Genomic DNA, 26,940 nt, shown 5'->3' on the forward strand with positions numbered 1-26,940 from the left:
GATCGAGCCACCAGCAGTGAAGAGCCGCGTTATGTAAATGTAGGCTCGGTCCATGGGGCAGAGCGAAGCATGCAGAGGGGTCAGGGGCATGGGGGGTGCTCTGGGTGACAATGCTGAAGGGATAAGGAAATGTAGAGCTGACAGTGGCTTTGGTTTTCCCCTATCAGGGTCCAGCTCCTTTGCTTGAACGAAGGGCTCCAGCTCCTGACACCCCAGGGACGGGCTGGAGCCAGGAGCAGGGTCCGGCACACAGCAAATCCACCTTCGCTCTCCAGCTCTCAGCCTGCCATGGGAATTTCTGCGCTGATTTAAACCTGCTCCGACTTGGTATTCATCTGCGTAATGGGAGCAGCAGCCTCCTCCCTTGCGGAGGCACTGGGAGGCTTAATTCAGTCTAAGGATAAAGCTGGGACTTCCCAGGACAAGAGACACACAGACGGCAACAGCAACCTGCTCCAGTATTTTCCTTACTCAGTCTCAGCTGTAGAGGAAAATACTGATCCCATAGCTCTCAGTGGGTTGTAGCTTACATATTTTAAGCAGCTCAAAATTTTTTCATGAGGATGCCTTTAAAAAATCCCAAGGCTGAAGATACTTTTATAGAGGAAAAGTCTAACCAATGTCTAAACATTTTACCTTGAACTGTTTGTCATTTGTGACTGTATTCAAACCAAAAGACATGGCAGCCAAGGCAGGAAATAGCTGCGTATGCAAAAACCCGTACGAACTACGGCAAAGAGCAGCAGCAAGGAGAGAGGCTCAGGGCTCCAGCATTTGCATGAGCAACGTCGGCCGTGGGACAGACAAACCCTCTGCATGCCTCCTCTGCAGCACTCAGGCAAGGCTCGCTCCCAGACTGGCTTCCCACCACGACCCATACGGCAATAAATGCCCTCTTTTTGGAAGTGTTAGCAAACAAGCCCTTTTCTTGATCTGGAAGTTTTCTGCTGCAAACACCCACCCGAGGGTGGTTGATTTTGGGGCAGGGTTGTAGCACGTCGCGTGCCCCGCGCCGTCACGCAGCGATGCCTGAAGCACGACTTCACGGGACCACCGCCGAGCAGGCCACGGCTTGCCGGGCATGTGGGCGGGAGGTATTAACCAAGGGTTTAAAAACCTGCTCTGCCTCTGGGATTTTACTGTGTTCTCACGTGCACGTGCTGCTTCCATTAATGCTAACAGGAGTTATATGTGTGCTACGGGATGAATGCTGCCGTCGTGGCCTGGTGCGGGAGAAGGGGAAGACTCGATTAGGGCATCCAAAAAAACCCCAGGGACTAGAAGGCGTTGCCTTCCAGTGGGAGAAGTCTGATGGCACGGAAAAAAGGCTTTGACAACAGGGTACAGCAGGATTTAATTTTGACCTGAAATTGCAACATACTTCACTCCCTGATCTACTTCCTTTGCTGCTGGGACCTCTGAAGATGTATGGCAGCTCCAAGGGTTTCCACTCAAAACTAAACAGTTTCAATTCACTATTGGCTGGAAAATTCTGGGTTCACTGGACTTTTTATTTTTGTGGTAAGGGGCAAACAAATCTTAATCTCTCTATTCTACGTTTACAGCCCACTAAGCCCCTTTCTTATCTTCTCTGGCTCAGTCCTGATTTATTGTCACGGTGCTGCATTTGTAAAACAGTACCATAAAGTAAGAAAGAGAACATTTCCCAAGGACTACTCCAAAATAAATTATTTCAGACGTACAGAAGCTGCTTAATAAATCCCACCATTCTTGTTTCTTTAGGTATTTTAGAAAGTGATTTATAAGTGCAATATCACCTCTCAAAAATGAGACAATCAACACAGGATAAAATTATCGTGTTATGAAAATAGGGGTCAGGCAAAGGGGCTGTGCTTTAAATTAAACCAGCGAAAAATATTTCATCTGAAACGGACTCTTTTTGTCTCAGAAATGAATGTTTTAATCACCTAAGAACCTACAAGCTAACAGAGAGGCCTAAGTAATATTTAATTTCATAGAAATATGCCTGTGTTCAATATTGATGGGCAGAACATGATATTTTTCTTAAACACACCAACAATGAAACTTGGAGACACATCAAGCCTTGGGATTTTCCTAGACTAAGAGATAATATCCCATTTAAATATTTAAATATCAGTACCTTTCAGACTGTTATCTATTCAAGCAATCAACACCAAATGTTCTCCAGCTAGTGCTGTGGCAGACTCGCAGGCATGCTATTTAAGCAAAATTAACTCTGTTTGATATTGATGTCTTCCAACAGCATCCATGAAAATCAATGATCTTAGAGAGAAACAATGTAGAAAACTAACCATAGGGCTAAATCTGCTAAAGAGGAAAATATTATTAAACAGCAACAGTATTAATTCAATACCACTGTCAAAATCAAGTCACAACCTTTCCTCAGTGCTGCTGATACAGAAGCGTCGTAAGGTCTAATTAGCCCTGAAGTTTCCTCCCAGAGCTGCACTTTACTTCATTACCCCTGCCTTATTTATCCCTACAGAAGAGTCATTTGAAACCGCACAAGGTATCCCCTTGCCACGCCTTGAGCCAAGAGGCAACTTGAGTTTGCAAGTGCAAGAGGGATCTTGATCCCCTTGAAATCAATATGACAGCTTTCCCGTCGTGGAGCATCCGTGCCCCTCCTGCTGATGCCACTGGGGCCACCCAGGCAGCAGGACACAGGGGTGGCAGGCTGGGGGCTTTTCCCAGCAGGGGAAAGGATGTAGGGCGTAGGGGCTATGAACTAGGGGCTTTGGCTGGTCCCCTTCCCATGGGGTGGGAGCACACACACTTTGCTCGGTTTAGTGAGGATATTACGTACCCAGAGGAAAACAACCTTCCCCCCTGCTCTTGAGCAGTTAATAAGGCTCAGGAAGACACCAAACTGGAAACGTGAAATTGCCACCATGACAATGGCCATGCAGGTGACTGCAGCATCTGCCACCGCACCCCGACCTTGGTGGGCAGCAGTGCAGCAAGGCAGGGCTGCATGGCCGTTCTTCCCCACCCCCAGTGCAACATCTCATCGTTAACATCCGTGTTCAGTTGAACTCTTAACACGACACCCAGAGCGGCTCTAACAAGAGGTAGTAAGAGGGGAAAGTCACTGACCGTGGGTAGCTGGCTGGAGAGAAGATGCCCGTCCTGACTCAACATGTTGGAGACCATGATGGCCGGCAGGTCCATGTTCTGGTAGGGGTATGCTGGTATCAGGCTGTTCGGAGGGAGGCTGTGGCACAGGGAGTGATAGCCAGTTTCGTGGTCCACCAAGTGCAGGAGGGAAGGGTCGGGGAGATTAGGAGGCGTTATGGGAGGGATCTCATAGTCTTCGTTATTCTCATTCTGACCGTTATACGTCTAAAACATGAAAAAGACATTTTGCAATGTGTCACCGCCTAGTTGCTTCAGCAAAGAAAAACGATTATTTGTGTAAGAAATGCAAAAGCACATTCCAGTGGAAATGGGTTTGTTTAACTAAAAAAGACATCTCCAGCCCTGGACACCAGCAGGTCGTAACTATGTAGGAGCTGGGTAGTGAGTGTGGCAGCGCCGCACCATCCATCAGGGACACCAAGGGTCCTTGCACACCTCGGACCTTCCTGGGGCATCTGCACTACTCCCCTCTCCCACGCGGCATCTCTCTAGCACATCTGTAGCTTGCCAAAACCTCAGCAGAAACCTCCACACCCGGATCACAGCCAGGCAAGCGATGCTTGCAGAGCCCACAGCCATGGAAGAGCGTGGCCATTTCCCAATCAGCTGCTGCATTTTTAAGGCAAAGTCCCTCTCTGATTACCCAGCTCAGCACTTACAGTAGCTACAGTTTGTATTTTCAAGAGTGTTTATGAGAATTAGCTCTGTAGAATTAACTAGTACTTGGGAACAAAATTCCCGTTGATTCCTCACAAACTCCAGCACAAGAGCTACAACCAGGGAGAGAGATTTGCAAACACAGCCATCACATGTTTTTTAAATCCTTTAAAGAAAGCCTGTATGACTCCACCACACACAGAGATTTGTCCTTCCTTATATCCTCATCCAAATTGTATTTGGACAAGCACTCCCTCACCTCCCTATCAACGCTCCCTCGAGGTGACCACGAACACGCGGAGATGTTGGTACTCCTTGCGTTTCCCGTGTTTTCTGGTGGCTTGTTTACTTCTAAGCATTCCAATTTATATGGAGAAAGAATATGTTATAGCACCTGTGCAATCATTTTCACTTCAGACAAAACCATATTCGCGTCATAATGTAAGTGTGAATCTATCCAAAATTATTAATTATCACAGCAGAATACGATGAGTCTCTGGCAGAGGTGGCTTATTCTAAACATCTACTGTTTCACATATTATTACAGCATATGAAATTCTGATTCGCCATAGTATTATACACATGGATTTTAAGCTAAATTTCTCAGATCACCTAGTTTCATGGTTGGATTTTGACTTAATACTTGATTTAAGAGCAAAACGCCAGATATGTGCAAAGCCAGTTAAGCACTGTAGGCTTTATTAATCCATTGCCCCAGAGCTCACGCTCGGATTCATGCTCTTCATCACCCCAAACTGCAGGGGGAAAACTCCTAATAAAATAAAATAAACCCCGTATTTAATCAGAATACAGAAGTCAGCGGGAGAGGCGGCGGGGAGCAAGGAGGTGTCTGTGGATGGGTGGAAGGGCTCCCAGCGGGAGCGCTCCGGCACTGCCTGGGGGAGACGCGTCCCCGCGGGGTGTCAGAGCCGGGGGTCACCCCCGCCTCACCCCTCAGCCAGGGCTGGAAGCGGCTCATCCTCCGCCACGCTGGAGACCCTCACCTCTCGCCTCCCCGCGTCCTGCTGCAAAAAGAGACAGAAAAGAGCAGGTACTGCACGTCCCACCCGAACCTCCACGTTCTCCTGAGATTCCCGCTGACTGTGGGGAAATATGAGTATGCGAGAAATACAAGACGGAGCCCCGACTGAGATAGCTCTGTACCAACAGTTATTGTTCGGGGGAAATTCAAGCCCAGCTCTTTCTCCAGCCAGCTTCTGCCTAGCAGCAGTATTATACGGGGAAGGCAGGGGGCTGAGCGGTTGTACACAACAGCAGACAGATAGATCCCATTTAATATGTCTAGCGGTTAGGTTTCTGTTTAGGCTACGCACTTCGAGGTACACCAATTCTTTCCCAGTTATTTAAGAGGATTTCGCTCCATGCTTTATGGAAAGGGATTTAAATAAATCATTGCACAGCCAACCTGTTCCTCCAACTGGTTTATTTTGGTATCAGGTATATAAGCAAGTGGCTTTGCTGTACTTAACTAAATTATGTAAAACCCACTCAAAGTTTCCTAAAGCTCTCTTCAAAACTACAAGCTCCTTGTGTCGCTGCAGAGCAGCTCACTGAAGGGCTTTGAGGTGGTTTTGTAAGGAGCGCAAAAGCCCCGTTGCCCTGCTCACCCCCTGCACATTTCTGCCTCTGCTCTGTTCAGTGGCGGGGAGGGGGGGCGGGGGGGAACAAAAGACCTGTTTAAATCACAAAGCTTTCCGAATAGCTACAGTATTGTGCAGACATATCAAAATTACAATCAAAGCTGTACACAATCAAAATCAGATTAGACAATATCCAATCAACATAATCAGACTCGGCGCCTGCCAGCTTTTACACCCTATCGCTAAGAACAATTTTCCAAAGCAGGCCGAGTTTATTCTATATATGTTTTAAATAGACCGCTAGAAAGATAAGGAGGGGAGATGAGACAGATAGACACTCGGAAGGGTGGGAAAGGGGGGTGATTTTCTGTCACACACTGTGCCTATTGACACGTTGGAGGTGACGTCTCTGTCCCCACGAAGGGTGGTCTCATGCCGCGTGCACAAAAGCCGTCATCTCAAACCAGTAACATCCAACACCCTTTCTACCACCGTGTGGGCTACGCTGCAAATTATATTTTCTATTCTTATGTTAATTTGAATTAAATTAAACAGCCAATTATACGTTATACGGATACATTACAAATTAGATTAGTGAGCTGGTCTGAACCCATTCATCCCACCAGGACTCCAAATACGAGTGCGGAGAAGCTCAGTCTGCTAAAAGCCTGCCCATTATGGTACACAGAAAACCATGGAAGATCTAGGATTTTCCACTGCTAAACAGATGATAGTTGTTGTGATTACACATTATTCCTCTTCAAATTAAAACACCGACATCAGCTGAAACAAGAAGCCTTTTCTTGCAGACCCTCTCTCGGCTTGCACTGCAGGGCAGACGGGTGCTGCTTGGAGAACCCCTGCTTCTGCCTGCAGCAGGACGGAGCAAGAGGATCGAGCCAAGCACTCTCAGAGAGGGGACAGTGCCTCTTCTCTGACTCCCTCCTTGCCCTCAGACCGCTGTGCATCTCTGTGCCCCTGCTATAGGGGCTGTGCTGCAGGGACAGGCACCGGGCACGGACCAAACTGCCCTGAGCACGGCCCTGGCGCTACGCTTGCGCAGGGATGCCACAGGATGCCATTGCAGCAGGTACGACCAACCTCCAACAGCAGTGAAGTCATATTTAAAAACGAATTTTCCTTCTTGAAATCCAAGTTTGAACGGGGGCCCCTGGACCATCTCCATCCACCTGCAGATTCAGGAGCAGAGGACAGAGAGGTGGAGGGGAGATGGTGTGGCGACATGAAGAGATGCATCCATCTGGCAGCGCTCATGCCACGCACCTTCTCCAACAACCTTTTATCATGTCTTGCCCAGACTTTGGCATGGGGAAGTCTGGAAGGGTCTGTAACGGGGAGAAAGGCTCTGATTCCCAGCAAGGTGACACCCAGGCTACGTCCAGGACCAAGAGGAGTCAAAACAGGCAACCACCTTACCGGCTGCTCCCTCCTAGCTCACAAGCACAGGGCTGCGGACATGCTGTTTGCATTAATTTGAGAGGAAAGTCAGTATTGCCGAACCCCTGGCAAGAGCAGGGGTGACTTGCACAGCAAGGTCCCGTTACCAGAGCTGCAGTGGCACCAGCAGGCACAACCTGTGCTCCCAGAGCACCAGTGGGCCTTGGAGACACCCCAGCGTGGCCTCCTGCCAACGCTGCTCCCCACCACGGGGACAATGTGCCACGATCTCCCAGACTTCCCGTACTCCCTGATGCTTTTCCAGAGAGGGAGACAGAGATGGACAGGAGACACCCAAACCCCCAGGATCTGCAGGTGACCCACAGGAGGCTAGTGGGAGGGAGGACAGGGAAGCGGTAGGGCTGGAAAAGGGTAAAGGAGCTGGCAGGAGCAAGTCCCTGGGGGCAGAACGAGGGAGCGAGAACAGAGGGTGACAAAGCAGAGTCCTGCAGGATGGCCCTGGCCACCCAGGGGGAGCAGCGCTATTTGGGGATGAAGAAGGAGGACACGAGTCCCTGCTTCTTGCATGCATGCTCAAGCAACAGCACTGTGCACATCCTGAGCAAAGCTGTGCTGACTGGGACCCAGGTGGTTCTGTGGTGCATGTCGGTGGGGGAAGAAGAAGCAAGAGTTGCAGTTAAAGGGACATGGAACTGAGAGTGGGTGGAGAACAAGAGCTTTACAGGGCAAGGAGCTGGTCCCACTGCCTGTCTCCTTTGTCCCAGGTATGGGAAGCCTGAATTTCAACAGTAAAACTAGATCTTCTTTTATATGGCTGGAGAAGCACCTGAATTACAAGCTTATCAAGCTGTGGACATCTTCTCAACATGCCCTTAAGCTGCATCTGAAAATTACTGTGGGTCAAGGAGAGAAGTGAGGAGCTCTCACTCGGGACTATCCGCATCCAGCTGATGAGCAAGCTGGAAATAGCGCTGAGCATTTTCATGGCAAGTATCTACCGTTGCTGTAATGCAGTGCAAACGCCCACAACAAAGGAACACGCTTTTGCTGCTGCTCCAGGGCAGGAGAGAAACAATCCCACCTTTCTTCTGCTCTTATCAGCCGGCTGCACCAGGCAGCGCTGGGGGAAGGTCAGGCAAGGGGTGCCAGAGCCGGAGCTGCCTTGCAGCCACCCGGGCTGGATGTGTGGCAGCTTGGGTGGCTGCCCTGGGAGGAGGCAGCAGGGCAGGTAGTGAGAGCTTCAGCCCCGATGCCTTCCTATCTGCTTTGAGAAAGCCAGGCCACATCACTCAGCTGTTTTACAACACCCCTGAGATGTGTTGCATCCGATCATCAGCACACCTGAGACTGATGGGATGGGAATGGAGATGCCTGTTCCCAGCTCCCACTTTGATCTAGTCAAAGGATTGGACCAGATTTCCACTTCTTCTAGCTCATGTATACTGAGCCCAAATATTACTCTGCCTTGCAGCACGCAGAGCCCAGCGCAGGAGAAGGCTCTCAGAAAGGAGGTGGCTTTGGGGACTGGTCTGTCGATGGCAAGCAGCTTGTCTCTGCTGCAAACACGGAGCACATCTGTGGGTTATCAACACGCCCTGGGTGTCCCTCACCTCTGCAATGGGCATTGCGACCCTGCACATCTTCTGCCACTGGACTCAAAACCACACTCAGCATTGCTGCTGCTCTGTCTTTCACTCCTACACCGGATCTCCTCTTGAATTGCAACTAAAGCCAAGTCCTGGTGGCTCCTGCCAGTCACCCACTAACAAAACCACCCTGCCTAACCATGGACCTGAGCCCAGGGTAGCATTCCCTGCAAACACAGTGAAGAGGGGCTGTTTTAGATCCATCCACCCACCCCTGTGCAGTGGCCGGGCAGCTCCACACGTCCAGCTGCTCTGAGACTAAGGGATGTCCTGATGCCTTAACGCAGGGCAGCTCTTGAGGGACCAGCTGTGATTCAGCCAAAGCCATAACCACAGCTGTGTTTTAAAGGACACTGAGAACTCGCGGTGCAGATGACTCGAGAGGGAGCTACAAGTATTGAGCACGTCTACAAATCAAGCCTTTAGCTTTCTCCTGCCTTTCCCCTCTTGGGAGGGGAGGAAAGTGCTGTCCTCCTTTATGAAACACTCCGCAGCCGGCCAGCACCATCTCTTCACTGAGCGTTGGTATTAATCATAGAGGACATGACTTGATCAAGGACCTGGGAAACTTCTCCTCAGCAGCACAGCAAATGTCCAGTGACCCCAATTCTCCACTGAGTCACGTTCCGTGTGATTATCCACACAGATCCAGGTGTTGCAGCCAAGCATTGATTCACAGAAATATTATTCACAGGGAGAAGGATAGAGATTTGCACTATTATTGCAGGTAAATATTTGCTCTGTCAAATAACATTCAACAGTAAATATGAGCCTAAGAGAGAACATTTATTCTTGGTAAGGTACAAAGAAATACGTAGGCCGCTGTGATCCATCCCACCCTAATCATCCAGATGACACAAAACCCCACGGACTTGACGATCCTTATGGGTCCCTTCCAACTCGAGATATTCTATGATTCTGTGATTCTATGACTCTGTACCATCCCTCATCTACTAACTAGGTTATTCCTGCAGCTAACACAAGAGCTTACTGCTGTAGGAATGTGACCCTCTAGACACTTCAGAGATTAGATGGGTCTAAGCAGACTAAAACCAGCCTGGCAGGTCTGCAAAGTGAGGAAAACATTGCTATTTGTGAGGTTGAAAGGTATGAGCAAGGGCTACACCTCAAGCTCCTGGTGTGCATGAAGAGCAGGGAGGACATGGAGATCATGGGCTGCCCACGCTGTCCCACGAGCAGCGGTGGCCCCCCCCTCCCACCCAGGTCTAGCTGGACATGGGGATGGCAGCAGGACCCGGGGGCCCAAGGGCTGTGTCCCCAGGGAGAGCACTCCTCTCCTACGAGCTCTACCAGCACAGCTTGGGAAAGGGGATGCAGAAGCAACCAGGTGGTTTAGGGGGAATCTCAGCTGCACCAAAGCTGGATGATGCATCGGATCAGGTCAGAAGCCAGATAAGCACGTTGCTATTTCATACAGAGACTTCTCCTACTTCTCTTACCTACATACAAAAGGATTCACCGTGTGCTAGTGTTCACACAAGCTGCAGAGCACGCCAGGTTGAGAGAAGATCTTGGGCCATTTAAAGCAGAGAAGAGTCCAAACACAATAAGTGAGTGAAAACCAAAGCTTAATGAAGGTAAGATACCCTGCATTTCCTTGAAAGCCTCCAAACTGCTCTCCCAGCACACACGTTACTCAGCACAGGCACAATCATATTTGCAAGAAGGGGATTTCGATATGTTTCTCCAGCACGTGAGCCACAGAGGTGGCTCTGCACTGAATCCACAGGGACAGAAACGATAGTTCAGGTGGTAGGAGAAGATGGAATTAACTCAGACGTTGCAAACTACAGAGAAATGCTATGGGGCCAGCAATAGAAACAGCCCAGTGCTCGCTGCAGGGTGACCTGGGGGGCAGGGGTGCAGACCCCTTTGGCACCACTTCTCCAGGGGGGATGCCGGAGGGCTTTGCTCACACCTGTGATTCCTAAAGCCCTTTGCCAAGCAGTGAAGTAGCGCTGATTTTCCGCGTCAGCAGCTCTGGGTCTTAGGAATGGAAATTGATTTGCCCCATCTTCGCACATGGAGATCCAGCATGTGAATAGCAGGGCCAATGAATTACTTGGGTAGAGTTGGATAAATACTGTAAAGAAGTATTTATTAAGTCAGTCACATACAATCTCCAAATTGTCTTTGAAGTGTTCCCAGCCCCTTTTACATTAATTTTCACATGCTCAGGTTTTTGACTACGGGAATGTGGTTGAAAAGGGAAAAATGAGTTCTTGCATGAACATAAATGTGCATTGGAAGCGTCTGCACAATATTCAGTAACAAGCAGGAACACCGGGGAGGTTGGGAGCGCAACAGAGCAGCAGGTGACCTGCGGGAAAGCTGAGCTCTGCCTACTCCTGTGCTCCTCTTCTGTACCTGTAGTAGTGGGTTTTTAAATCCCGAACAAATGTCAGTTCACCCAAAGAGCAAGCACGCACCTCCGCATCCCCCATTCCTCACCATTGCCTCTTATCGTGCAGGCATTGCTCTGACGCAGACCCTGCATGCTACGACCGCATGGAGCTCGATCTGGCCTTCTAACTTCACATGAGTTAACCCCACCCCACCTCCTATAGACACACATCCATGCAGTAACACAGCCACGGGTCTTCCAAAAGCTGAGCCTGCCCGATGGTTTCAACCAAATTTGACAGTGCAAAAAAAGTCTCTTTTCTACAAGTTTCATAGAACCACATGTGCACAGAAGGGAGATACCAGGGTCCTAAACATTCCTGCTTGCCCTAATAATCTTTGATATCCTTGGCCAGCTGCTACAGCAGCGAAGAGACGGCTGTGACGCGGTTGGCGTGGTGCTCAGCAGGACGGGGACTGTGAAGGGAATCAGCCAGGAATATTCAGAGGGAACAGAAAATCTCAGTTCACTCAGCAAGATACAGTTTTAGGAGGCATGCACTCAGTTCTGCTGCTCACCGGGGAAGTTTTTCTTTGCCTTATGTGCCACTGAAGCCAGAAACAACATTCTTGGGACTCTCTGGCCTCAGCCTGTCCATTGGTACCTCATTTATGTGGGTTGGAAATAAAGAACAAACTGCCAGTTATTGATACGATGAATCCCCGAGATTCAATCTGGGGCTGAACGGAGGCAGCAGCGGTGCCGGTCCCTGCCCCGTGCCCTCAGGTACAGCCCAACAGGGCCTCTTGGGATTCACGATGTGAAGCAAGTGCGTGCGTTTCTGCCGCATCCCTTTTGATGTAAATAAGAGATTATAGTCAGTTTTTATATTGTCCAAGCTGTGGTTGACCTGCATCACCACTTCACTAAAAAACCCTAAAAATAATGGAGTTCTATGAACAATTTATAGCAAAAGAAATCAGCCCTATTGTAGGCTTTTAAAAAGGCTCCTAACTCCCTCTCTCCCCCCACTTTTTTTTTCAATCAGTATCTTATCCAGAACTGGAATCCTGTCAAGAATAGTGGATAGCAGAGAACTATAACTTCTTATTATGTGTATAGTGATTTTATGAATTCAGTGGGGAATGAAATGCAATTTTGTCAGACTTGTCTGTGTTCATAATGACCAAGTCAAATTAATCATTGTGGATAATACTCCTGTGTCAGCCATTCAAGAGATTTTTTAATAGAATTTTTCTGATTCATGTCTTGCAGTACATCAGATCTGTAGTAATGCAGGCACTTCTAAAAATCAGTGCAATTATGGCTTCTTGTTGGCCTGTCATTTTCCTGGAATAAAAATGTCTCTGCAAAAGTCATATACTGTACATAAACCAAAATGGAAAACAAAAATATAGTTACAATTAGGCTTGATTTTTTTCTAAAGATTTAATATCTTTTTGAGGCCATTATTTACAGGCAATATATAAAGCTACGGTGCATGATGCTGAAGATGGACTGGTTTATCACAACACATACCAATTTTGCCCTGGTTGTCATTCTTCCTTTGATTGCCCTGTGAGTTAGTGGTTTCTGCAGGCATGGAAATGACTATCCCATAGAACAAACAGGGATAGGTAATGGGCTTGCAGTCAAATTATTGTGTATATTAAAAATGTATCCAGGAAAGCCCACATAGATCCCAAAGGGCTCTTGTTCAGGAAAATCTCTGGTTCAAGAAAAGGTTACAGTTACCATAAAGGCAGATATACATGCATGGAGGCAGCAGTGCAGCATGCAAGGGTACATCAAGGACTAGTAATGCTGCGTTTATCCTTCTGAGGAAGACAGCGAGAGGCGGCCCTCTAATTCCCCAGTGACACAGACAAAAATGAGTTTTGGGAGTAGTTACCCCCAGGAATAAAGAGGAAGAAAAAGGTAATCCGCCTCAGATATCTCAGCCTTTCCTCCTTTCACAGCAATTGCCTTGTAAGAGGGTGCAGGGAAGGACTCTGTCCAGAGCCACAGCATGTCCCAGAAGAGAGCTCCACTTGAACCTGCTGGGACAACTGTCCCTCCAGGTCCACCTTCCCATGCCACCAAGTACATCCTGGGGAGAAAAGGTCTCAAACACACGTGCAGGGAGGAATGGAAACCCACGACCACATAGTATCCTGCCATGAACTCAAGACCCACATAAACAATCACGCCAGCAGTTTGACTGGTCAAACATGCTGACCTAAAAACCAGCCAACACCAGCTAGCATTTTGGAGATCTAAAAACCCTTAGTGAACAATTATGGAAGCTCCTCAGAGAACAGAACAATTCATCCCTCCCTTTCACCTACCTCATCTGGTTTCACTGTCCTTCCACCTCCTTGCATCTCTATTATGTTCCTGACATCAACATCTAGCAGCAGGGAGTTCCCCAGGCTCCTTACAAAATTCGCCCGAATCTACCGCTTTGAAGATTTGCTGTTGTTCCTTCTCTGAAATGCCATTTTCACAAGACAGAGCATGTCCAGGCATCGCCTTCCTCTGCCCCAAGCTGTCCTGACCCATGCTGGGTTATTCACATTATAGCACACGTGGAGGTGCTACATTTGCAACCCCCGCCATCTCCAGCTCTGGAGGCTGAACTCCATATGGCAACGCCACGTCCCTGTAACAGAGACCTTCAACTTCTAAACAAGCAGATGGGATATTAAGGCTCAAAGTCTGCTGACAGTGTTTTCAGAAGCATTCCGTATTGGCTTATGCAAATGTCGGCGATAACCTGAGCTCCTGACAACTCTTTGTTGTACCTTCATAAGCAGGGCCAGGACTGTAAGGCATATTTGATGCATTGTTGCTCCTGGATCACCCATAGTGATATCTAGCTTCACCTGTTTTAGCTACCTACCCACACTGTCACAAGAACTGTTTCATTTCAGTATATGTTTTTGTGACTATTCTTCCCTATTTTTTTCAAAGCAAACGTGGCAGTGCTCCAGGGAAAGCTAGGAGATGTGCAAGCTCCACTCCACGTCAGCAAAGTGTACCCTCTGTCATCTGCCTCACAATCAGCCTCCTTAAAATAGTTTATAATGATTTTTGTCTGTTTTTAAAACATATTGAAGGGACTGTACATCCAGCAAGAGAGGAGTGGATGGGGTTTGAAAATTAGACTGATTGGGCTAGACTGATACAACCCCTTTCCTTTCCTTTCCTAGTATCTTGCCCGGAAGCAAGTACAAGGAATATGATAATATTCTACTGAAGAATATCATGCATTTCTGGGAATTATTTGAGAAGTACAGATTTTACATAATTGTCTTTTTTGTCTCATGGCATACTGAACTTGCATAATAAGATCAGTGCACTTCACAGAAATTCATTGTTGGACTGTACGGATTTGGTGTTTTGTGTTGAGCCGAGGGTACATTATATAATGATGTATAATGCACTGTAAGCAGGTCAAGAGATAAGGTGGCCTAAAAACAGTAATGGAGTGCATGCAAGGAAGAATTAGCAAAAAGCACTCTAAGAAATTAATTCAACCTGGCTTCAGTCGAGCAAGAAGGACCCAGAGCAGGAAGGAAACGATATTGTGTACCACACTTGTCCCCTTTCGGTTTTCGTCTTAGAGACTATTTCCCTTATGCTCAAAACTGAAAGTGTGGGGTTAAGGAATTAAAAAAGCCTTTGGGGCACACTTTGCATGGATGCTTTGTAGCAAGTTTTTCAGAGTTTTATCTCAAAGGATATGTCCTTGCCCCCGGCACACGGCCAGCAGAGCCATACTCTGTGCTGCAGGTAGCGTTGCAAATACTGCTTTACGTAGGCACCTGCAGCAAGATCCTCCAGCGAAGCCGCAACACAACACAACCTCTCTCGAATGAAGTCTGTTCTCTCCCAGATGTGCCGTGATTATGTCTTTTTCCTCCCATCAGCAAAGTCAAATTTTCAAACGAAGCCCTGCGTGGCCCTCCCAGCCCAGGGCGCACCTGCAGCCGCCGGCGCTGGGGTTGGCAAGGCGCTGAGACATGCATGTACAGCTGAGAGGGCACGACCAGCACACGGCAGAAGCCAACACTGCAAATCCTTTGCTAGAGCCTAAGGGGGCAAGCTGCAGTTTTTTCCTAAGTGCTCCTACACTACACCTGGTTTTCTTTCATCACTATACGTGTGCACTGTCTTCCCACATGCAACCAAAGTACTTAACCCCAGGCTGTCCCTTTAGCACGAAAACGCATCTTCACAGCTCTCCGAGTGTCGATACTGATCATGATCCCGGTCCAAGCCTACGAAGGCAGAGCAAAGCTACTGTTCAACAGTAACAGCTCTTGATTCTCTTGCCTACAAAGTGAGGCTATCAGCCAGACGAAACCACAAACTGGGTCAGACCCAGTACATTCGCTAAATTTCTAATGTTTTAATGTTGTGAGCCAGGCCAGCACGGCCAGCAGCAGCAGGAATCAGGCTAGGACCTTCGAAGCCCAAAGCATCGCTCCCCAAAAATGCGCTCAGACTTGAGCCCCCGCGCTTCCCAAGTCAGACTTGGGACCCCAAAGCAAATTGACAAGAAAACTACATGCAGGGCCACGAAGCGGGGGAAGGATTTAGAGGGGAAACTGTACAAGGAGCAGCTAAAGTCCCTTGGTGTGTTCAGCTGGAGCAGAGGAGGCCGAGGGCAGCCTCATGGCGCTCTGCAGCTCCCTCCCAAGGGCAGGAGGAGGGGCAGGGCTGGTCTCTGCTCTCTGGTGCCCAACGCCAGGCCCCGAGGGAATGGCAGGGAGATGTGCCAGGGGAGGGTTAGGCTGGGCATTAGGGAAAGGCTCTTCCCCCCGAGGGTGGTGGAGCCCTGGCACAGGCTCCCCAGGGAGGCATCACGGCACCAGCCTGGCGATATTCCAGAAGCGCTTGGCCAAGGCCCTCAGAGACACGGTGTGAATTTGGGGTGTCCTGTGCAGGAGTTGGGCTCGATGGTCCTTGTGGGTCCCTTCCAACTCAGGACATTTTTATGATTCTATGGATCTATATTTAAAAAAAAAAAAAAGTAATAAAATCCAACAGAAGCAGTGGCACCCCCTCCCCATCGCCCAGATTTGACGTGTCTGATTAGCACAAGGAAGGCAGAGATGTGGGGAGAGCTTGCATAATATGGAGCAATCTAGCACCTCCCCCAGGGTGCCCAGCTGCTGCAGAAGCAATTTCACAGCTCATCATCCATTATGAGATTAAAATAATTTTTTTTTCCTCCCGTGAAGTATTAATAAATTGTGCAGGCAGACCAGAGTTAGTGCCATTTACACAAATGGTAGTGAATCACCCACCTAGTTATTTCTTAATGGACTGAGTATCTGTGTTACTCCTTATCCTGTAATTTAAAAAACTAAATACACAAACCTGTTTATTTGTCTCATCAGGCCCCGAGCCAGCTTTTATTAAGCCTGGGGATACCAGGGACAATGGCAAAGCTGCTGCCGCCTGTGGACCTGCCCCAGCACTTTACAAGGGAACAATACCAAAACATCCACATCAATCAATATGAAAGGGGAAATGCACGGCAAAAAAGTCTAAGACACATTGAAATCCCTCCCAGAATTCGCTTACTTTCCCTTCTGGGGGCAAAACTCACTGAGGCATTGCTGATATAATGCAGCTTCCTTGGTAGATATAGTGAAGATGTAAAGCCATAGTCAGAGCTCCACTAATGGCTCTTTGAACATCTCTGCTTTATTATGGTATCAGGCGAAGCAGGCATGTTTAATGTTTAAACTTCCAACGACAAATGCCTTCAGCAAATATGTTTTATGTATTTATTCAGTGCTTCTTAAGCGCCTGTCGCCTTAACAGCTAAGGTGCTGCTTACCTTTTTTTAAAAATTTTATTAAAATTAAGAACATACCAATGCTTTGTAATATGCCACCTTCTTCCCTCCCCTCTCTCCTCTTTATCCCCAAGAGGAGCTTGAAATCCTTTCTCCATCCATCCACTGCAAAACATTTCAGACTGCCAGGAAGTTGCCGAAATGGGAAAAGGAAATTAACTGAAATCACCAGCACAATAAATCAGCCTCCCACGTTATCCCAAAGACCCTCAGCCCCAGAATCTGGCTCCAGCATGTGGGAGAAGTGCCAAAGCCAGACACCCTGAGTCAGCTTTGCCAAAGTAAGCCCTGAGATGAGACGGCAAGAGCATCTACCTGATTTGAATCTCAGTGACTGGGTTTGGGCGGGGGCTGTCTCCAAAGCCAGGGCAGGCAATGCCTGTCTGCAGCTAAGCATGACCTGGTTTTGGTTGGTCAAAGAAGATATTAAAGATTAATTATAAGATCGGGATGCCTTACTCCTTGCAGACCCTAAATATGCAAAACTTATCGTTGTGCCAGTCCTCCCAGTCCATGAGATGTCAAGATAATCACCCGGGATCTCTCTCTACCTCCTCTGCATTTACCGAGCTTCTGAGTGCTGCAATTACAAGTCTTCCTCCACAACCATGAGTGCAAGAATTTTATTCATTTACTCATTTATCCAGAGCAGAAGCTGTCATGTCATGAGAGCGCAAAGGTGCCGGGCTGTTAGGGGAAGCACAAAGCACCAAGAGACGCATGACAAAACTGCGAGAACTGTAACACGCTGCATGGCCAAGTATCCAAATCCCCAGAGTAGGTGTGAAAATCTCAGCCTTAAGCCTCCAATATGTGAATTTTGGAAAAAAAATCCCAGATTTTATCTTTAACAATTTTAACAGTTTTTTTCTTTAATAAAAACAAGCTTATATATGGTATCTAAAAAAAGGCAGGAACACACACGTTGCTGTGAGGGGCTCATTTATGTCCTAAATCACAGATACTCATCAAATAACTTCTAAAGCACTAAGCAACCTGGACAAAATGAATAGTTAGAGCAGGTACCGTTCTTTCAGGACGAAGGCAAAAAGGGAAACCATCAAAGTAGCAATCAAAATAGCAACGTTTTCCTGTAGTAACGACAACCCTCCATCTAGGACAGCCGGGACACCTGTGGCAGCGGTCACCTCCAACACTGGCGGTGAGAGAGGACTGTTGTAGGCACTGGCAGTTCTAGAGGCAATGGACAGCATTTGTTGACACGGGAAAGGGCTTTGCAGAGGTGATGAAGCTGCAAGAGGGCTCACATCAACAGCAGCACAACCTTCATCACATAACCATGAGGGACCCAACCCAACACTCGAGGCATGAGGCGGGAGGCACTCCGCTAGCAGCTGCATCCAAAGAAAACCAGCCCCTATCTGCAGGCCAAAACAACTGAAACATTATATTTGTTAAGCCACCGGAGAGCTTTTTCTATTATTTTTACTAGTTTACAACATGCCAGGTAGAACCTGAATTGATCCAAGGAAAATGGGCAGAGGTGGAAGAGCAAAAATGAGAGAGATGCTAATGGAGAGGCGGGGGAGGTTCTGAGCACAACAGGGCTGCAGGTAACAAAGCCAAAACATCGACCCCATGGTAAAAAAATCATATTTGCCCGGTGTACTCAAGGACTTCAGCTGCCATCTTTCAAACCCAAGCCCACGCAAGTATTTCCACACAAACCTAAGCCCATACAAATATCTCCACAAATCTGTGATGACGCAGAGCTGAGTGCTTCTATTGCTGTACTGGTACCTCAAGAGTCCTACTCGGTGTGAGCAAAAATCACCCCAGTTAGCCCCTAATATGATCAAAATGGGACAGAGCCTTTAAAGGAAGATTACTAGAGAAGCCTGGCTGCCAGCTAAGCTGCGTCAGCTTTCACCAAATAACAAATATCAAATAACAGGAATCTCTTTCCAGACTGGAATAAAGTGAGGCAGAAGTCGACAACTAAGGATCGCACGGACAAAAGAAAAAAACACGCAAGTAGAAGAGAGTAGGTGCCTCTAATACGTATTTTGCAGAGACATCCTTGATGCAGGACTCTGGAAACCAGGGCAAGCAGAAGAATTACACTGGATGTTCAAAACGCAATGTTTCAAAAATTGAGTGCCATAGCATGAGTTGCTCAAAGAGCTTCAGAGTTTTCTGCATTTTGACAAAGTGGCTTTCCCTTTTTGATCCCAGCATCTCTGCGTGAGCATGAGAAATTCATTCCTGAAGCTGCATTCAAGTGCCCAATAATTTCCATCCTTTCCTTGCAGCTCCTCTCTTGACATCTCATGACCAATTTTCTCGGGAAAAACTTCAAGGACTGAGCTCATGGTGTTTTGCTAACTAGTCCTTTGTGCATGCAAACCCACGCACAACTGCACACAGAGCGCTGCACTTGTGCAGGGAGCTGGAGGAAGCATCACACTCGCACAAGCATCAACGTTAACTGCACCTGCAAGAAGGCATGCAAATCTTAATGCAAAAATACACAGCTTTCACCTTTCTAACACTTGGGTAAGCAAACATCCAAACATCCTGCTGACTTTATGAAATGGGGCTCCTACAGGTTTGCTAGTTTCGATGTAAATAATTATGTTTCCCTTTCATGTGTTCGGTGCAGGGAAACCTGCCCTGGGATGAGGGGCGGGCAGGTGAGGACCACGTATCTTCCCTTTGATGCCGGTGTGGGCTCGCAGGCATGCAGCACCCTGACCTGCACGCAGAGGAGCGTGACCTGCTACTACCTCATGCCCCATCCGCTTGCAGAAGTGACGGGCATCCTCCTCCAGCTGGGTCTGTGGGGGAAACAAGCACCTTTTGGGTATTTGCTTCCCAAATGCACCAGGAATTGCTGAGGCCTGGGAAAAAAGGGTTCCTCGTGAGAAAAGCAGCCCCCAGCTTTGAGCACAGTGTGGAGAGCACGAGCCCTCAGCGCCACGTAGGAGTCTGGTTTTGTTTAGAAGTCATCTGGAATTCTTAAAATAAATTTGCTAAATTGTCTTCCAGAGACTGATGACTTTTTTTTTTCTTCCCCCCTTAATAAACTTTCAGGGGTATCTTTATTGTTATGTCTAATTTTAGAGAAAACTAACATTTCCTGAGATTCAATTTCTCTCATAATTGTTGGAAGGAAACTAAATTGTCTGCTGTAAACATTCACTGTATTGTGTGAAAAGTATCTTTATTACAGCCCACTGGGAATATTAATAAAATCCCCAATCCTAGCCCTTCCTCACTTTTTTTTTTAAGCTCACTCTTTTCTCTTATATACCCATTAACGTCAGTTCAAACATTCTGCGTGCGAGATATGAGAACTTAAAATATATTATTTAACAATCAAGGGTAGAATAAAGACTTGTGAGCAGTAAGATCCTTTCTGCCTTCTCTTTCAGTGCTTTCTATTACAGAAAATGAGAATGGCTATTCCATTTGTCTGTGTGCGTGCTTAGAGTTGATGAAAAAAATCTCATTAGTTTAGTCTGACATATACTCAATACGGTCTATGTACATATTTTTTTTCATTTTATTCTACAGCTGCAAAATGATACTAAATTTCATCAGATTGGAACGAAAACTGTGGTCTTGGAACATTTCCCTTTAAGGGTCTTATATTTATTCAGAATTCATGAATCATTTTCCAGTAATACAACTATAATTATTCTTAAAGTGTTATGTTTGAAGGTTTAATATGAAATACTTGCAAAAAGCTCTTTTTCACTTTGATAGTTTGTAATCTTCATGGTAATCAGATCAGTTAGCTCCTTCACACAGCAGCCAGGAAAATACAATTTAATATGAAACTCACACTCTTCATTCATGTTTTAATTAAAGTAATAAAAGCCAAGTCATATTTTGCCCTTTACAGTGTACACAGATGTATAGACCTGAGCTATACAGCATCAGCTCAGACACTTTTGATGGCTGCTGATGGATTTCCTAGTTTGAGGCAAATTTCATTCAGGCTTGCCCAGAGGTTGCTGACCATGAAAGCAGTGCCACCAACGAGCGAGACCCAGCATGGTCCTTGGCAGAACCACGACACGGGTGATGGTTGCACGGGCCGAATGCAGAGCTGTGGGTCAGCTTGGCCACCTTCCACCCCGCTGGCAGGCGCTAAGACTGCTGTAATAGCCGTCCTTCAGCTGGGTCCGGCGCCAGAGCACACCCCCCTGCGAAAGACTAGTGCACCCCTAACTGCCTCTGATTTTTGGTTCCCATCATAGCTCTGAGCAGCCTGGCCTGGTGCATCACCACACAGGGAAAGATGCAAGCCTTCCCCAAAGGAGCAGAACCGCACAGGACTGGCGGCACCCACGCTCCCCACCTGCGGTACGCACAACGCACGCTCGCCTCCTCCCTGTACCTGCATCGCGCACTCCCCCTCCCAGGCACCCATGGTGCACGAGCCTGCAGGACGCGCTCCCCTGCCCGGGCCACCCGCAGCACCCACGCTCCCCTGCCCGAGTACCTGCTGGCTGCACCCGCTCTGAGCCACGCAGCCGTCGGCAAGGGGGATGCCCAGGGGTCTGCTGAACAAATCCCGCAGCAGAAGAGCATAAGAAGCGTAAGAGCTACCACAACCGACCTACCGTGTGCAGGTGCCAAGCCAGCCCATTCTCAGGGGCTGGCTCCCCATGAGGTCCCACCCCCTTCAGCTGGAGCAGCGGGGGGTTGGGTACCACTTCACGCTTGCAGGCAAGCTGCCAGAGCACAGCTGGACACCAGTTTGGGTCCACAGCTCTGCCCAACCGCAGGAGCGATAGAGGCTGGAATGAATGCCTGACTCTGAGCGTGAGGAGGTGGATGGCAGCACATAACCCTCATCATCCTCCAGAGATGCTCTGCTGCGTGGGTCAGGCCACCGTGGGGCTAGAGCAGAGCCCAACCCCGCACGAGTGAAGGGCTCATTCTGCAGCCACCTGAAGCTATGGAGGTGTCTTCTTTTCTGCACAGGCCTTCATCCAAACTCTGAAGTGGAAAATAATTCTTTCCTCCTGGAAGCAAGCGGCTCCCCAGTTAATCATGCTGTTGTGATGGCAGACCCAAACACCGGCTCGGGCTGGGGCTCTGATGAGAAGAGAAGAAGTAATCAATCATTTGGGAAAGGAAATCCCAAGAGCAACAGGCTGGGGCTTTTCTTCGTACTCCTGCAGCCCACAGTGCTACATTTCCACAAATAAACACAATTTTCCAAAGCCACTCCCCAGAGGTCCATTACAGAGGCAAACCAACCTTTGCAGGAGCCAAAACCAAATCCCCCAACAGGACGCAGTAGAAAATCTTGCTCATCACAGCCAACCGACAGTGATGTTATCGCATTATCAGAGCCCACCATCAATCATTAGCATGTAAAGACCTGGCTCCCAATCACACCGTGTCACAGCGGGGTAATTCAGGAGACAAGCGGTGAGGAATTAGCACAGTGCGAGGAGCTGGAGGATCTGAAGGCAGAAACAGCTTGTGCATAAAAGCTCTGGGACTGCCCTTGTCTGAAGTGACAGCCACCACTCAAGGACAAGCCAGCACTCTCCCATGAGCAGCGGTAGCTGACCAGAGGAGCACCGTCAGGGGGTTTAAAGCACACATAAACACCATATTATTATGATACCTATGCTTTGAAGGTGACCTGCTCCCTCCAGAGGTGCCCCAGGTTCCCCCATGGAGGTCTGCACCTTGCCCCGGGCCATGCTGACCATCAAAGGTGGCAGCTCTGCATACACCACGTGCAGTCCCTTTACAGTGGCATTGAGCACAGTGGGTAAGCTTTGATAAAGTGACACTTTGTTGGCTAAAGGATACTGCACACCACCTTTCTCTATATTTTGCTGCTATTTTATGAGCTGTTGGCTTTACGAGCTCATCAGCACTGCTGGACTGCCAGCCCACACGTCCTCACGCCACAGGAGTCACCACACACAGCAGCAGATCCTCTTGAGTTTTATTCAGTCTGACGGGACCTGAGCTGTGCCCCGCAGCGCTCTGAAGCAGTCCCAGTTACTCCATCTCCTTCACCCTGCAGCACACAGTGAGCATTTCTGGAATCTCAGCCCCGCTGGTGGGCATTATGGCACTCTGGCGCCAAGAAACACCCATGTCCGACCCTCTGTCAGAACTCCTCTTGGCACCAATATTTTCTATATGTAAAACTTCAACTCAAGGAGCAGCAGCAGCAAATGCTGCTCCTCAGTGGGATACACATCATCCTGCTGCTCCCCTTGCTCTGTCAGCCCTGGGTACCCACCACCTCCCCAGCCCCCAGGCAGCAGGACCGTGGACTGGAGCTGTGTTGCCTCCAGCTCTGGATGACTCTCCTGCATTGATTGGGTTTTTATTCTTTTTTTCAAATGTTATGCTGCTTATGGACTTCTTCACCGCAAAAGACATCAGAGCTCTGTTTGAAGATGCTCATGCACATTTTGATCACTCCTTGCAGACTGAGGGCTACGATCAGGCATGCTGCTTAATACAGATGCTCTTTAACATTGGGGCAAAAACAATCTCTGAGCTGATTCAGATCACAGAAAACCTGGTAAAGACTTAGGAAAGAGAAGGAAAGATCGCTTATCGGACTGACCTGAGGGCACAGCTGGCTGAGCTCCCCTGGAAGACCTCGGAGGAGGGGCAGATGCTGTGCCTAGCCCTCAGGCTGCCAGCCACAGCGTGTGCTATTCCTCTGCCTTCCGACCATGCTCTGATGCACCCAAGGACCTCCTTCTCCCTCCTGCCTTTCCTCCTAAACCCAAATCTATTTAGGAACCTCAGTTCTTTGACGAAATGTATGTCTACGCACAAAACTCAACCACTGCGACAACCTCAGAGTTTCCTGTCCCTACAAGGTGCTGTGTCACCTTTCAGGTATCTTCAACTGTATGAGATGCTATTTCATTTTTTTCCCCCAGAGTAAATGTAATAGCAACAGAGACTATTCATTTTGGTCTAGGAACCGCTCAGTTACATTAGCTTTTCACTCCCTGATGCTTGGTGGCTGTTTTTCAAACACCCTATTGTTAACAACTTAGGAGTCCTTTGAGATGAAGGGTTGAAAATTATGCTCGTTCTGCTCGTAATACCAAGGGATTTTTTAATTATTGTTTTAATTAAGCACTACAGCCGACCCTACACCAGCAATAGAAGCTTCTCTTGATACAGCTAAGTTAGAGGAATCACTTTCTGACCGCACCTTTCAAAAATGTCACTGTCACATAGGAATTCATGCAAAATTCACGAGCCTGGATCATCAGCTGTAGTTGTGCTCACCTCTACAACCCCTCCTGGATGGGTTTCCATTAGCTGCTGATTATAATAAATGACATATAACACTCTATTGTTCATTCTAAAATAGAACATGAGATTCTTCCTGAATTGTCTGCTGAGAAAGGCATTCAATATCTACCAATGTCTTCCCCCTATTTTTTATTCTCTAGCACAACATACGAAATTATACAGTATTACTCAAAGAACATCAGGGAAAGAGCAAAATGTGTGTCTTAGCATAGGTACCTGCTGCAGCAAGCACTCCCAGCTCCCAGTGCACTGCAAACTCTGCTTAATCCTCTCTTTCAAGCCCGAGTCACTATAAAGCATTCACTTCTCTTTACCAGGGGCCTTCTGTATATATGTTCCATCATTATTTGCAATATATCATTGTAAAGGGATTAGGGAGTCATCACTTTTTTACTTTAAGGTATACTCTGCCCCTGTTGTCGTTGACTTTAGACTTCAAAAATACAGACTATTTGCAGATTGGAAGAGACCAGGATGCTGTACAGGGGCAAGAGAGTCAAGCCCAAGGAGCACAACACTGCTGGAACGTCAGGAGCACCAGAGCTCTCCACCCCTGGGGGAAAGGGTATCTTCTCTTTTAAACCCTTCCACTTATATCAGTGATTTTCTCTAGCTAACCATCCCCTGACCATCATCTGTTCCTGTGAGCAAGCCAGTCAATAGCCAAAATCAAAAGATTTTGAAGACCTTGAGACATGTCTCCTCAAAGTTAAAACAAACAGAACGTTCTTCATATGCGAAGACTGACAAGACTCCTTAGAAACACAAAAGTTCATTAGAGAAGTTGAGTGGAAATTGCACCAAGAATAGCCTCATGGTGGGCTCTAATTTCTCCTCCACGACTCTGCTGTACGGTCTTTTCTACAACAAGACTCGAGAAGGATCGCCCTAAGGTATTGCTCAGCCATGTGCATGGTCTCCTCGTTTCTTCCAGCCTTTCTTCTGGAGGAAACCCAGGTCTGAGACAGTGGCTGTGGCGACCACAAGCAACCTGCTGCGCCTTACGAGCTTCAGGGACAAACAAACTGCTGGAAACTCCTTCACTTTCACACATCCTTGCAGGTCAGGGACCAACCAACATGAGAATACATCATGCTCGAGCAACTGCACACTGTCACTTCACTGCTAGTGACAGAGCACCTCTTCTAAAGCAACTGATGGAGGGAAAACCGTGTCGGGGAAAGCCCACATTCGTCCTGTTTTTCAGCTTCCTACCAGGGAGGAAGGCACAAGAACTAGGGGAGAATGACCTGTGTCTTCATTAGCGGCACCTAATTGTCCTCACGCTGCCTGGGGCTCCATGGCCACTTCGTGCCTGTGCAGTCACTGTGCTCTGGCCCCGCAGCCCCCAGTGGGGAAGGGACCCCCCCCCAGCACTCGCCCTGAATGGATCTGCCCCAGACCCAGGTGTATTTTATCAGCTTGTTGACATTTTGCTGCAATTCAGTCAAGATCGGTGGGCGGCCCAGGAGGTGGGAGGACAACACGTCTGCCAGTATGATGACAAGGTTTGAAGACATATTTTATAGCAGAGGCTGCCAAGATGAGCTCTGTCTAGTCTGGAGCACTAGCAGAACATGAGGAAGGTATCCGTAGCTTCCTGTACTGTCATTAATTCCTAATTATGCTATTGCTTGCTTTCTACATTATTGCTTATTTACCAAACACAGCGTTATTGCACCACCCGGTTCCTTATAACTAGCAAACCCATTGTTATGCTAAAATGAATGTTCTAAATGTTATTTATTATTTGATAAACCTTGTGTAACCCTGAATGAGGACATTAAATGGCAAGAACACTACTTCAAAATCCCATTTTAAATAAGTCACCAAGACAGCTGTGCCTTTATAAAACACATTAGAGTGGCACTCAGAGCACATATGGCTCAGGGATATATACAAATTATACAATTTCTGTCATTCGATCAAATAAGAGGGACGTTTTGACCCCAGAAATGAGTCAAATGTAAGTTGTAATTCAAGCCCCACCGGAGGCCCTGGTGGTAATGTATCCTGACGGCTGATCAAAGAGCCCTGACCATTTGACCCACGAGATCAGCGACTTACTGTATCTATTATGGCTAATACAAACCCAAGCTTGAAGATGTATGGAGATAAACAGATAAAGGGCAATAGACACAGTAGATAAATGTTGATTTATACACATCCGAGCACATGGTTACATACTCAGATGGATTTCATGCATGCAGAAAGGGGCAGACAGGTATAACTCCACACTCACATTTATACAGGGACTCATTTGAAGACAGATGCTGTATATGTGTGTGCGCACGTGACAAATACAATCAACCTCTCTCAACTCCATTTCCCTTAGTGCATCGCTATAACCCCTGCACTCAACCGAGCTCCTGCCAACACACACAGCGAGAGAAAACCTCACCCCCTATTTTATGCACGTGCTGCCACGCACAAGCACGTCTGTGCCCACGGATCTACCTTCTCAGCAGCATAAATCTGAGCAGCTCCATCCAGGAGTTACCCAGTCTTGCCCTAATGCACGCAGCCCAAACCAAAGCCCTCTTGGCTGCTCTCCAGGGTCACCGACATCAGGGGTCTCACCAGGGTTGGGTCAAATCATGCTTTTTCAATGCTGCTGCGCAAACCTGCAGCCCGCCGCCCCCCCCCCCCCCCCCCCCCCATTTCCACAGGACACGTGTGGTTCCTGGCAGCCAAGACCTGATAGTTTTCATGCATAGATGGGCAGTGTGAGCGTGCCAGCAAGAGCCTCTTACAATAGCATTAGGAGAAGGAAATACTGTGCAAATAACGTCCTGTCAATTTAACCATCGCATTTTCAACACTCACAGTTGAAGCAGTGGGGTCCTATCTGTGCTCTCAGATACAAAAGCAGAGAGTTGCTTATGCAGATGTATCTCCCTGGCCTGAATAAACTAGACTGGTGTATAACAGCATTTGCACAAGGAGTCACAC

General features: G+C 47.8%; 1 protein-coding gene across 2 annotated transcripts in view; it reads right to left on the bottom strand.

Moving 5' to 3' along the window:
• The window catches only part of TOX2 (TOX high mobility group box family member 2), a 153,085-nt gene that overhangs the window by 58,869 nt on the left and 67,276 nt on the right, over positions 1–26,940 (bottom strand). For both annotated transcript variants that reach the window (XM_075108724.1, XM_075108723.1), the window contains exon 3: positions 3,100–3,345. In XM_075108724.1, the coding sequence (XP_074964825.1) occupies positions 3,100–3,345 (246 nt within the window). The remainder of the gene's footprint in view (positions 1–3,099; positions 3,346–26,940) is intronic.

This window comes from Phalacrocorax aristotelis, chromosome 13 (assembly GCF_949628215.1).
Source record: "Phalacrocorax aristotelis chromosome 13, bGulAri2.1, whole genome shotgun sequence".
NCBI classification, from domain to species: Eukaryota; Metazoa; Chordata; class Aves; order Suliformes; family Phalacrocoracidae; genus Phalacrocorax; species Phalacrocorax aristotelis.